The 13,424-nt window shown below is 30.0% G+C and overlaps 1 protein-coding gene across 1 annotated transcript; it reads left to right on the top strand.

The window, feature by feature from the left end:
• The first annotated feature begins 10,032 nt into the window (after window positions 1-10,032).
• Window positions 10,033-12,987, top strand: LOC115695928 (3-ketoacyl-CoA synthase 11). Its single transcript, XM_030623024.2, has 2 exons — window positions 10,033-11,010; window positions 11,958-12,987. The coding sequence occupies exons 1-2, from the start codon at window positions 10,285-10,287 to the stop codon at window positions 12,741-12,743; spliced, it is 1,512 nt and encodes a 503-aa protein (XP_030478884.1). The 5' UTR covers window positions 10,033-10,284; the 3' UTR covers window positions 12,744-12,987.
• Window positions 12,988-13,424: the final 437 nt, after the last annotated feature.

Raw genomic sequence — 13,424 nt, 5'->3', positions numbered from 1 at the left:
CAAAATTAACATATTTCACATATAAGCTAAATAATACCCCTAGAGTTTAATAAAATCTCCAGAATTGAGAAATTATAACTCTAATATTTATTTCTAAATATTGGGGTCCACATTCAAAATTAATTCACAAATAATAATAAAATAATAAAATAATAAAAATTAGTGCTAATTGCCTTTTCTAATCCACATTACTAGAGCGGTCATTACATGAAGGGTTTTAGCCATACTTCTCTTGGCTTTTCTTCTTAGTTTCTTGTTCTGACAATCCATTACTTGTTTAAACTAACAATGGATTTTGATCATTGGTGTCTTCCAAGTCATAAGAAGGGTGAGTTCCTTGAAACCCTCCCACTACGACAAAGTACCATGATTTTTGTCTAAGAATCTAAATGGTATTGTCCTGTTCGGTTGTGTCAACAACAGAGGCAGTGGGATCATCTTATATATAGAATAAGATGATTGAACACTTTTGGAATAAAAAAAAATATCCCTCTATTTTTCTACTTTGTTTTCGGACTTAGTCATTTTCTTAGAAAAGTAGTATTTGTTTAAACAAATACTTTCTTATCTAATGACTATGGGATAGTCCACCCCTAATCACTTAGAATAGCTAACAAACATGCAAACCTTCGTTTACAGTTCTCGCTTTTCTTAAGATTTCGATTAGGTCATCCATGAATCTAGTAATGGTTGATACTAAATACACAACCATTCCATCATTCTGAAATTTTTCTTTCACTAGGGTATTTCCTTAGAAGGACTTAGGCAACGACTAGTAACTAATTATCAATATGCAAATCGAATTTCTGTGGAGGTAAGTTTGGATATAATTCAAAAAATCAACTTAATGATCTTTGAGCTGCATATGAACCAAATATTTCTCCACCCCTATCACTTCGCAAGATTTTTGACCACTTACCTTAATATTTTTCAACATTGCTAGAAATTCATGAAATTTATCAAACATTTCAAATTTATTTGCATAAGGTAAAATCTAGAGTGATCGTGTGAAGAACATAACGAAAAACTCATATCCACCCCTGAATGTACATCCATTGGCGAATGAGATGATTATACTTCTAGTGGATATAGGCATATTGACTCTTTGTAGAGAATGATCTTGTCAAAACCACTATGAACAAGATACAAATGCCATATATACTTAAATGTGGTTGTGTCTTTTGATGACTTAGGTTTAGTTACAATAAATAGTTTTTAGAATAGTCCAAGTGGATCTTGGACACAGAATACTAAACTCATATCCATACTTTAACATACAGTTTGAATCCATTAATAGAAAAAAGGATATTAAACACTTGTGAAAGTGTAACTGTATTATATTCTCGAAATAGAAATATAAAATTTCTATTTGGAATCTAAAATTTAAAGTCAAAGACTTAAATTTATACCAAATATACATGAGTAATTCTTCTTTCTTGGACCACCACTACTAATCTAACTCTAAATCTGATTTGCCTAAAGTAAACATATACAAGTAGGAGATTTCTAAGATTAAGGATTTATATCATTTCGAGATAGAATGTCGGGAATGTAATCATATGCGCCATTCAATTGTTTAAGAGAAAATAGAATGACATAGTATGATTTATAAACCATTCATCCAATGATATATTATTTAAGCTAATTCGAAATGAATAACCTAAGAGGAATAAGGATAATTTTGATTTTAAAATAAGAATCCAACGATGCTCCGATTAGCGAGAGTCAAAGTTATTCTAACTTTTATAAACTTCTTGTTTCATATTGTAAATACTTGTCTAAGGTGTCATCTATTGATGAACAGCTAGATGTTGCGTTTACATTATTTATCTATCAAGATCTAACACTATTATGTTTGTCTAATGGATGATAATCCATTAGGGATTTGTCCCATTAAAACAACAAGCCAAGTTAGACCAACAATGAAGATTCAAAATTTAAACTACAATTAATAACAGAAAACATGGTTCAATATAAATTCACACACAATTCTGAAATTATTAAACATATAGCAAGTAGGAATGACAAGCAAAAATACTAAAACATACAATCCTAAATAATTTCCAAGGTCTCCAACAAACTGATATCAGTGTCCCGTTTAGGCGAGAGTGAAAGATACCATCCATTGAATAGAGTTGTCATCTCATCTAAAATGATAAACATTCTAGCAACCTTTTATTTGATCAAGATCAGAATCCAGCGTTGTCTCGTTTAGGTGAGAGTCAAGGCCATTCTATCTTATGACCTTCCACCATTATTTCATACTTTTGTAAGCCCTATTAAAGTCGCCACCATTAGGGTGATCCATACTTTTGTAAGCCCTATAATAGTACTTATCTTTCGAGATTCTACGGCGTTAAATTGCTAATGAACGTTCCTCCATTAGGGAGGATTACTCACTAAAAAAATAACATTGTAGAACCAACAACGGAGATCGAATGTCCTAATAATAATAAAGCTCATTATTTAAAGTGTATTTTCTTCTAATATTTATTTTAATCAATTTATTTTAAATATATATATTTATTTAATTAAAATTTCCAATTTAGAATGAAATATTCTAAATATAAATTTTAATTTATTATTTATAAAATTATACTTAGATGGATATGAAAATAAAATGAATTATTTCCATCTTAGTAATAATTCCCAATAAATATTTAGAAAATTATTCAATTTAAGTTGTATCAAAATTAATTTAAATTAATTTACAACTCAAATTTAATTTTCTATAAATATATATTGCATTTCGAAAAATTAAAACATATAAGAATACAATTTTCGAAAATGCTCTAAAATAAAATAAAATAAATCCTGAAAAATTATCATAATTTTATGTTGATCAAAATTAATTAAAAAAAAATAATTTTCAACATAAATATAATTTTCCTATTTAATTAAATATTAAGAAAATTTCAAATATTTAAGTATCATGATGAAAATCAACTTAAATAATAATTTTCTATTTAATTAAATATCACTAGAAAAATACTTCAAGTAAAACAGATAATACCTATCTAGACTTTTATTGACTAATTAATTTATTTTCTAATTATAATATATTTTAATTCATTTATTTTAATTAATCATTTAAATGAAAAAATCATTGATTTAAGTTGGTCCAAAATTAAAATAAATAATTTTGAACTTTAATCTATTTTTCAAAAAAAAAAATCAAAATTTTCTGCATTTAAGAAATGCAATTTCGAAATGTATATAAAAATTGATTAATAAAATAAAATAAAAAATATTTTGAAAATTATTCAAATTTACGTTGTTCTGAAAATAAGATTTTCAACTTAAAATAATTTTCTATTTAATTAAATATCCTGAAAATAATAATATTTAAGTATCAAGAAAGAAATCAACTTAAATATTTAATTTTCAATTTAATTAAACGTATTAAATATAAGAATTAAATAATCAAGTATAAAATAAACTTAATTATTAATTCTAATTTAATACTAGGAAAAATATTTTATAATTAAGTCTGTCCAAATTATATAAAATAAATAATTAATTTTCAACTTAAAATATTTTTCTAATTAAATATTAGAAAATATAATTTGTACTAGAAATTCATATATTTTAAAGCTAATTATGTTGCTTGTTCAATTTTAATTAGGTTAGACTAATATAATTAACCTAATACAATTATTTAAATAAGGCAAATGGGCCTTCACAATTGGGGTAGTTCATGTGAGGGAGGGTTGCGTTCAGTATGTCCTACCCACTACTATTGGCCCCCTAACTCTCACACAAGGTGTTAGAATTTATTTTACTAGGATCTTAGATCTACTCACAGGTATGTTGTTTAACACCCTAAATATGAACTTTCTAAAACGATAAACATAAACACATATAAAGTTAAGAAAACCTTACATTGGTTGCAGCAGAATAATGTCTCCTTCCACTCAGATCTCTAACCCTTGTATCCTTTCTGTCGCAGAGTATTATGAAGATCTGAGCCCGAATGTCCTTCTCTTTGTGTGTGATCTTTCACAGTCTTCCAATCTATGATTGAGGTACCATTTGCTGTGTGTGGGCACTACTCTATCACTGACGGTCTCGAAATTATGAAGAAGAAAAGAGAGAGGGCTTGGTTCGGCTATAGAGAGAGAGGGAAGGCTCAGTTTTCTGAAATAATTTTCTGAGAAAAAGGTTATGAAAAACTTGTTATTTGACTGAGCCATCACTTTCTATTTATAGGCAACTACTAGGTTTAGGTTAGTAATTATTTGGCATTAAAATAATGAAAATATAAATTGGAAAATCTTGCTTAAGTGGTCGGCCAAGGTGTGTAATGGGCCCTACTTGGTTTTTGCAGTTTTCACAATTTTTATTTCTATTTTCTCAAAAACGCCAATTTTCTGATTCTAACCATTTAAATGCCAAAACTAATTATTTAATAACTAAAATAGATTATTAAATAATATTTTCATTTAATTTAATTATTAATTAGACATATAAAGTCTATTAATTAATAAATAAATGTAGAATCTCTTTTCTTTACAATTTCACCCCTGCTTAGTGAAAATTCACAAATTAGACATAGTCTAACTTTAGAATGATAATTGATTAATCACAAATCAATTATTGAGTCTTACAAGCAGTATAGTCTCAACTAGAATGGGGACCATGGATCTATATGCTGAGCTTCCAATAAGTGAACCGAATTTACTAAGTAAATCCCTACTTATTAATTCTTCGTTGAATCCACTCTTAGAACTTAGAATTGCACTCTCAGACTTATATAGAGCATATTATATGTTCCACGATATAGATATGCTATCTCATTTAACCATTGTTATAATCTTATTGTGATCAAAGATCCTCTATATAGATGATTTACATCGAGATGGGATAATTTTACCGTTCTCACCCCTCAACGTATTTTGCCCCTTAAAACACTTAGCTACCTGTAAATGATGTTTAGTGATCTAAGAATTAGTCACTTAAACAAGAGCTCATCCATTTACTTCTATTTAACTAAGCTCGAATGGAGTCATCACTTGACTTCTATACACCAGTAAAAGCTATAGATTCCATATTTATGTTCAGCACTCCCACTCAATCATACTATCATGTTCCCAAAATATACGTATCACCCTGACCCAAAAGTAGGCTTAACTAATAAATCAAAGAACATGAATAGTACTCCTGAGTTGAGCCTAAGCATATCAGGATTTAGATTCTTTTAATCTTAAGATCAACTACTAATATTGACTTGGAAAGATATCACGGTAAGTTTATAATATCTTAACTAAGTTGCAATATCGGTCCAGTCCAATGTATACTCCTTACATTCGAAACTAGTATACTTTACCAATGTCCTGGAAAGAACATAACACTTACTCCAAGTGTAAGTACACATCATCGCTGATTATCACATTAGTGTAAATCCAAAACACTGATGAAACAAAGACTAAGTCTTTTGATTCATATGATCACAATCTTATTCCACTGTGTTGACAATACTGTAATTGTGAATAAACATATGATTTGGACTTAACAGATTTTGTGTAAAAATGTAATAAACATATTAAACCATTAGCATGTAAAATTCATGCAAACATAAATCACCTCAAATTTCTTATATTGATAACTAATCACATTGTAAAGGGTTTTATTTAGGGCACAAAACCCAACACAAGGCCCAAAGGAGAGGGATTTGACCTTTAAATAAACAATTGTTATTAATTGAATAAGCCAAATTCTAATTGGGCCTAAATAAAATTACTTATGTGAAATTTTATTTTAGCAACCTAGTCCATTTACTTAGTTAAACTTAAATGGGCTTCCTATATGCATCTAAGCCCAATAGCAAATATATAGGCTCACACAGGTCAAATGATTTGGATGAGCCCTATCATGTTACTAGGTTTACACAGATGAAAGAAGTACAAAATTTACCTGTTACAAATTATTTATAGGATCTATTGACAATTGGACTATGATTAAAATCAGATCATTGGATCTGTCAACAAGTTAATCATAGCAACTTAGATCAAATAAATGATAGGTTTGTTAAAAAAAAGTTTTGAATAAACAATATAAAATTAAACAAACATTGTCCATGTAACAAATGTGAAATAAGACATTAATATAATTAAATTATTATTCTTAAACTAACCAACTAAATTTAGAAAATTTAGGGTTGTTAAAAACAACCTTAAAAATCTCAAAATTTAAAATTCAAAAATGAAAAATAATTTAAAATATCTAGGTTTATTTTGAATTATTTTTATCAAATTAAATTAAATGTCAAATAAGATAAATGATTTGAAAAAAAAAATATCTTCAATATCATTTTCTAATCTTATAATTTAATAAAATTAAAATAATAAAATAAACTAATTTTAAAATAGATGTGGTTAGATAATTATTATTTTAAGAATAAACTAATAAATAAATAATAATTATCCTAATTATTTGTCAAAATATTTCAAATTAAGCATTATTCAAATTTCTACAAAAATATCTAAGTTATTTAAATATTTAAAATATAATTTATAAGTTTCCAATAAGTAAAATGATATAAAATAGTAAAATATCATTTTTAAACTTATAATTTATAAATAATTAAATATTTAACAAAATAACTAATTTCGAATTTGAAAATATTATGGTTAGAATATCTATAAAAATATATAAGTTAATTTCAAATTTATTAATTATTTAATTTCTCATATAAGATAATTTGAATATAATATTTCAAATAAAAAAGATAAAGTTATCTTTTAAATTTAAAATATGTTAAATATCAAAATATCTGATCCTATAATTAAATAATATATAAATATTAAAAAAATTAACAAATTTTTAAATCTGACCATAATTTAAAAAATAAAGTAATCAATTTTTAAATTTAAACCTTAAAATATCATAAAATAATAATATTCTATTAAAAATATGAATATTATTAATTAAAAAAATGATATTTAAGTTTAAATATATTAAAAATATATTTTATTTTAATTTTGGGTTTGAATATTGGAAAAATCTAAAATTGGGAAAATATTCCTAAAAGAATAGATTTTGGGGTGAGGCAGCAGCTAGGCTGCACGTGTAGCCTTCACAGACTGCAAATTCCCCAGGACGCGCGCGCATGGGAGGAGACAGCCGAGGAACCTCGGCGTCGTGCATGGTGCATGTGCGGGTTTTCTCGGCGCCAACAGCCTTCAGATACGGAATTAGCAGGGTGCTCCATGTCTTCAGATAGGGGAGATGTCCGAACTACCGCACGCGTGTGCCTGGTTGTGCGAGTGCCTGGTGCACTTGATGCACCCACTCGACAGCCATAGCACCCAAATTTCAAAAATTCATATCTTTTCCAATTTTTATCGAAATTGAGTTTCGTAAAAAAAAATTGCTTAATTTTTAACAAGGAATCCAAATAAAATATTTTTAAAAACATATAGCTAATTTGTCAATCCCGAAAGGTGTTTTGTTGAATGATTGTTGAGTTTGAAAGGGAGTTCTCATATGACTATCATGTCCACTCTGGATCGAGTATTCAAGAAAGCTAGCCTCACTACAAGATGGAGTTTTAGTTGGCTAGTTGTCTCTCCTAGAATGATAGTTTTGGATAGTCGACTCCAGGATGCTCAATCCTATCTGGTAGCATCACCAGCGAATGTCCTTGGTCCTTGAGTCCAGAAGCTCTTATATGCTCCCAGAAGCCCTGATACTTAAGCTGACGTGGAGGCTTCACTCAAAGAGGAGTTGGTTAAGTTAGTTATTTCTAACTAACTTAACAACCTCATATCTTGTCGTTACTAACTTTAGGATCTTGATTCTAAGCTTATAAATACCACCTTCATCAGGTTAGTGATGACTTGTTATTTCGACACGAGTTTGAGAAATCAGTTCAGATGAAATTGAGAGTTTAAGAGAGAAAAGATTGAGAGGTGTAGAGAGAGAGGTGCATAGAAAAGAGAGAGATTGGGTTTGAGCTTAAGAGTCTTCTATAGATGAAGAAGATTCTTAGGTATAAGTGTGAGAGTTGAAACACTTAGTAAGAACTCAACAAAGAATCTCGTCTCGACTGTATTTTACCTATTCTTACTCAATCAATAAAGAAGGATTTTGGTGGTGTTCCACAATTGGAGTAGAGTCATAGATCACATCAATCTATCAAACTTGAACCAATGTATATCTTGGTGTTGATTTATTTATTTTTTGCATTTATTGTGTCTAGATTTATATATTCCATTTGCTCGGCATTATTTTACATTCGATTATTGTTGTTGATTTGATAATCTTGTCATTGCTAATCGTTTGATTATTTAAAGTTTAGTTGTTTTGATTCTGCACTATTAGTCGTAATTTTCTCACAGTAGAAGAAAAAAATTCAAGAATTAAAGCCTCCTAAATATAAATATATAATAATATATTTTATACTTATATATTTTTAGAAAATTGTTAAAAGACAATACTGATGCCTAGCACTCTCCTCAGTGTCATATCGTTATTGGTGTAATTGAGTATTAGATCTCATATAACTTAAAAAAATAGCTTCTAAAAAATATCGCAGAACCAATCATGAAGCACCACCTATATAGAAGGTATTGGGTACTAATGGTGCCCAATAACAATACTCATATTAATTATATACATTAAAAAATAATTTTTGGTAGATGATTCAATGTCATCAATATGCAACTATCACCATACTATGCATGCATATGACAACCAATACATATTATTTCAAAGCACGGAACCAGTTAGTAATGAGTGGGTTCCTGGCCTCTCCTCACTACAAAAAACTGCTACTTTTAGTGATAATTTTTTAGTCATAACATAATTTTTTTGTGAGTAAATGTGAATTTTAATCACAATAAAAAGTTACTTGTGACTAAAATATAATATTTAGTTACAAGTTATCACTAATTTAGTTTTAGTCACAATAAAATTGTGACTAAAAATACATTTAGTCAGAACAAATTGTAATTTTTGTGACAAATACTTTTTGCCACGGACGTTTTAGTCACAACACAATAATGATAATTTAGAATTAGTCACAACTTTTTTATCTTTAGTCACAAATTTTGTTAAAAATAAATTTTTTTGTAGTGCCTTGTCACGTTTTTTTTTTATTTATTTTTATTTTTTATTACTTTACAAGAGGAGTGTTAATTACAACCTCTTAGTTAACATCCATGTCTGAAATCACATGTTGAAATATTTGTTTTTTATTTTTTTTTATAGTGGTATTCGTTATAATTATAATATTATCCCTGTAAATTTTTTAAAAATTTTAAATAGTTTACAGTGCCATAAAAAAGTTTGAAGTTTTTCGAACGCACGTGGTATATTAGAATATTAGGAACTTTATTTTTCGCATTGTAAATTAATTGGTATTTTTTAAAAATTTATAGGGATAATGTTGTAATAGTATAATGAATATCGCTATAAAGAAAATTAAAATAATATTTTGTTACGTGATTTAAGTCGTAGAAATTAACTAAAAGGTTGTAAGAAAATTAACATTAGCGCTCCTATTTTACAAAATTTTGATAACATACTTTGATTAGAGAAAATAGCTCTTAGCTAAAGTGTAAGGTTGCTCTCTCACAAATATTTAATATTATTTAAAGTATGGCTAGTTTTGGTCCCTGGCTGCAGTCTCTGAAATATTAAATTATTCGCTTTCTCAAAGCGTACAAATATATAAATCACATATAACTGGCACGTATTTATATCTACCATAAGAATCATTTCCACATAAATTTTTATATGAGCATTTACTATGATGCACCCGTAGTGACTAGTATATATTTTATAAGTGGCGATTGATTAATAATATTTTTTATAAATTATATTTATAAGTTATATAATTACTCCTATAACAGTATGATACGGATAAAAAAAGTTATGGTTAATGTAACCTTTTAACAATTCTCTTTATATATTTATGTATAATACGGTGGATTTACAGAGTGCAAGTGGTAGTTGTCGATGGTTATGGTGATAGTTGGCTTACATTTATTTCACGAGTCAGGTAGTAGGCAATGTCAATAAATTTAAAGTAATTCCTCATCAATTACATAATTTTCCGCCTTCTCTTCATCTATAAAAACATAACAACCATTGTCATATTAGCACAATATTCACCGTACTTTTCATTGACCAACATTTTCTTAGTGTACTTAGAACAACCTCATAAATATCTCCCGTATTCAGTAAATTAGTTGCATCTTTAATCCATTTTCTTCTATATATCCAATTCATCACAGATCATAAATAGTCTCACTAATTTTTGTACTGTTCAACGAACAAAAAATGGGGAACGACAAAGAAATTGCTCGAAACATGAAGAATGGAGAAAACTCAGTGAAACTCAAGTACGTCAAGCTTGGTTACCACTACTTAATCTCAAATGCAAAGTATCTTTTCCTTCTTCCACTTATCATAGCCCTAGGTCACCTCTCGCTTGAAGATATTGTTCAACTCTTCCAACACTTTGACCTAGGGCTCGTCTCCGGTACTCTTGTGTGCACGGCCCTTACTGTGTGCCTTATCACGCTCTACTTCTCATGGCGTCCTCGAGATGTTTATCTTGTCGACTTCGCTTGCTTCAAGCCGAAGCCTGCCCTAATGTGCAGCCGTGAGACGTTCATGCGGCAGACTGTGCAAGCGAGTGCCTTTAGCGACGATCTTATAGGGTTTCAGCAGAAGATCATTGAGAGGTCAGGCTACGGACAAAAGACATATGTACCACAGGCAGCGCTGGAGGACCTGCCAATGGCAACGATGGGGAAGGCAAGGGAGGAGGTTGAGATGGTTGTGTTTGGAGCAATAGACGAATTGTTGGCTAAGACAAAAGTCAATCTCAAGGATATTGGGATATTGGTCGTCAACTGTAGCTTATTCAATCCTACACCATCTCTTTCAGCCATGGTTGTTAACCGTTACAAGCTCAGAGGGAATATTTTGAGCTATAGTCTTGGTGGGATGGGTTGCAGCGCTGGAATTATTTCTGTTGACCTCGCAAAACGATTGTTACAGGTTTGTATACTTATATATAATAATAAAATTTATATAAATAAATAATACGGACTACGAGACACAATTGTAGTACCTAAAAAAACAACATAAAAGGATTGTTATTCGAGCATACGTAGATTAAAACTGATCATGATTTCAATCACTTGAGTAGTTAGTGAATATAGAAAATATTAGATAACATCGTCATAATCTGTGTTATTATTTATTGGCTAGCCTTATTTATTTGAAAATATAAGCATGCATGTAGTGTCAATGTACATGCTAACGAGTATGGCAGATATATAGTAATGTCTAGTCTGGATTGTCTTTCTGTTTATGGAACTCTTTATGTTTTATGGCTAGTCCGGCAGATATATAGTAATGTCTGGCTAAGGTTGAGATATCATGTGTATAAATTTTCAAATCATAGAAGCATGACCGTCCATAGTAAAGTACTGTCAACATCAATAGTTCAGATGACATGAATAGGAAGTAACTATATATGAAAATGACATATACAATACTATATTGGAAAATTAATTATCTGCACATGGTACATTGTCGACGTATGCTCGTAAACTTATTTGCCTTTTACAAAACCGGGAGTCAATGATAAATCTATGCTTTGACTCAAACAAATAATAAACAAAAAAAGCATTGTTATTGTTATTGTTATACTCCATCAAAATTATTATAATAAATTATATGGACCATACTTAATTACACCAATAAAATTATTGACATTTAGGATCATAGCACTAATATTACCCTTTTAACATTTCTCATAAAAAAAACTATTTGTGTGTCGATACGTGTCTATTAATAACATGGGCATATCGGTCCCGAGTTAATCAATAATCACTATTAAATTAATGAAATGGATCTAGAATATTGTTTCGTGTTTTCTTTGAATTAATGTGACACGACTATTAATGGAATGATGAATGGAAAATAATATTTATTATTAGGACCAAAGGAACTCGTATGCCCTAGTGGTGAGCACAGAAAGCATGACCCTTAACTGGTACGGTGGCACAAACAAGTCAATGCTCATCACCAACTGCTTGTTCCGACTTGGCGCCGCCGCAGTCCTCCTAACGAACAAATCCTCTGAACGCCGCCATTCCAAATACCAACTCATGCACACCTTGCGGACACACAAGGGCGCGGATGACAAGAGCTACCGTTGCGTGATGCAGCAAGAAGACAACAACGGAGAAGTGGGCGTCAAGCTCTCAAAGGATCTCCTTACGGTGGCCGGAGACGCCATCAAGACAAATATCACCATGTTAGGCCCCTTAGTCCTCCCAGTATCGGAACAAATCCTCTTCTTGGCTAATCTAGTGGGGAGGAAAGTACTGAGGATGAAGATCAAGCAGTACGTGCCTGATTTCAAGCTAGCTTTTGAGCATATTTGTATCCACGCCGGTGGCCGAGCTGTCCTTGATGAGATTGAGAAGAACCTGAATCTCACGAAATGGCACGTGGAACCTTCTAGAATGACGCTTTACAGGTTCGGAAATACTTCTAGTAGCTCTCTTTGGTACGAGTTAGCTTACACGGAAGCCAAAGGTAGGGTCCAGAGGGGAGATCGGGTCTGGCAGATGGCATTTGGGTCGGGTTTCAAATGCAACAGTGCAGTTTGGAAGGCAATCCGTTCTGTTAATCCGGCCAAGGAGAAGAATCCCTGGACCGATGAAATCGATGAGTTTCCCATTACAGTGCCCGATGTGCAACCCGTTCTAGCCAATTAAGTAATGCGTAATAATAATTTTATCATTACTATATCAATATATATAGAAGAAAAGAAATAATGATATGAATACGAATACGACGGAACTATTAACAGTGGTTTTGGGTCCCATCAATTTCAAAAACTTGATGCTGATATCATGATCCACCACTGCAATATCATGTGTTATTTTGTTTGGATTTTCCAATTATTACAATAAATATTAATGCTAGAATAAAAATATATATAAGGTTGTTTTTCTTCTATATGTGAATTGATGTGATCGAATCAATCCAAAGATACAAGAACACAAACACACACAGCTCACTTAATCAAACTCTTTCACACAGAGATTGAATGGACACTAGAATGAATTGAATATTTTTGAATCTTTATTGAAGAACATAAACTGTACAATCAAGAATCAATGTGAGATTACAAAAAAAAAAAAAAATAAATAAATAAATAAAAAATAAAAATACAATTTATAAATATATTTTTAAATATGATCAATTATATATTTTATTAAAATTATTATTGATTCCATTACCAAAAAAAAAAAGGGAAAAAAACAGGAAAATTGCAAAAAGGGTAAAATATTACAAAAATACTGTGGGCCGGCCCAATCAACATTTATACAGCCCATATTGAATATATTACAAAAATACCACCTGACCTATACCTTCAGCCGCACGTCACGAAC

The sequence above is a fragment of the Cannabis sativa genome, chromosome 6 (assembly GCF_029168945.1).
Source record: "Cannabis sativa cultivar Pink pepper isolate KNU-18-1 chromosome 6, ASM2916894v1, whole genome shotgun sequence".
NCBI lineage: Eukaryota > Viridiplantae > Streptophyta > Magnoliopsida > Rosales > Cannabaceae > Cannabis > Cannabis sativa.
The sequence above is the reverse complement of the archived record's forward strand: the minus strand, read 5'-3'. Positions and strand labels throughout refer to the sequence as shown.

Coding starts and splice junctions, on each gene's coding strand:
- LOC115695928 (XM_030623024.2), top strand. CDS start 10,285: ATGGGGAACGACAAAGAAATTGCTCGAAACATGAAGAATGGAGAAAAC. Junction 11,011..11,957: donor TCGCAAAACGATTGTTACAG/GTTTGTATACTT, acceptor ATTTATTATTAG/GACCAAAGGAACTCGTATGC.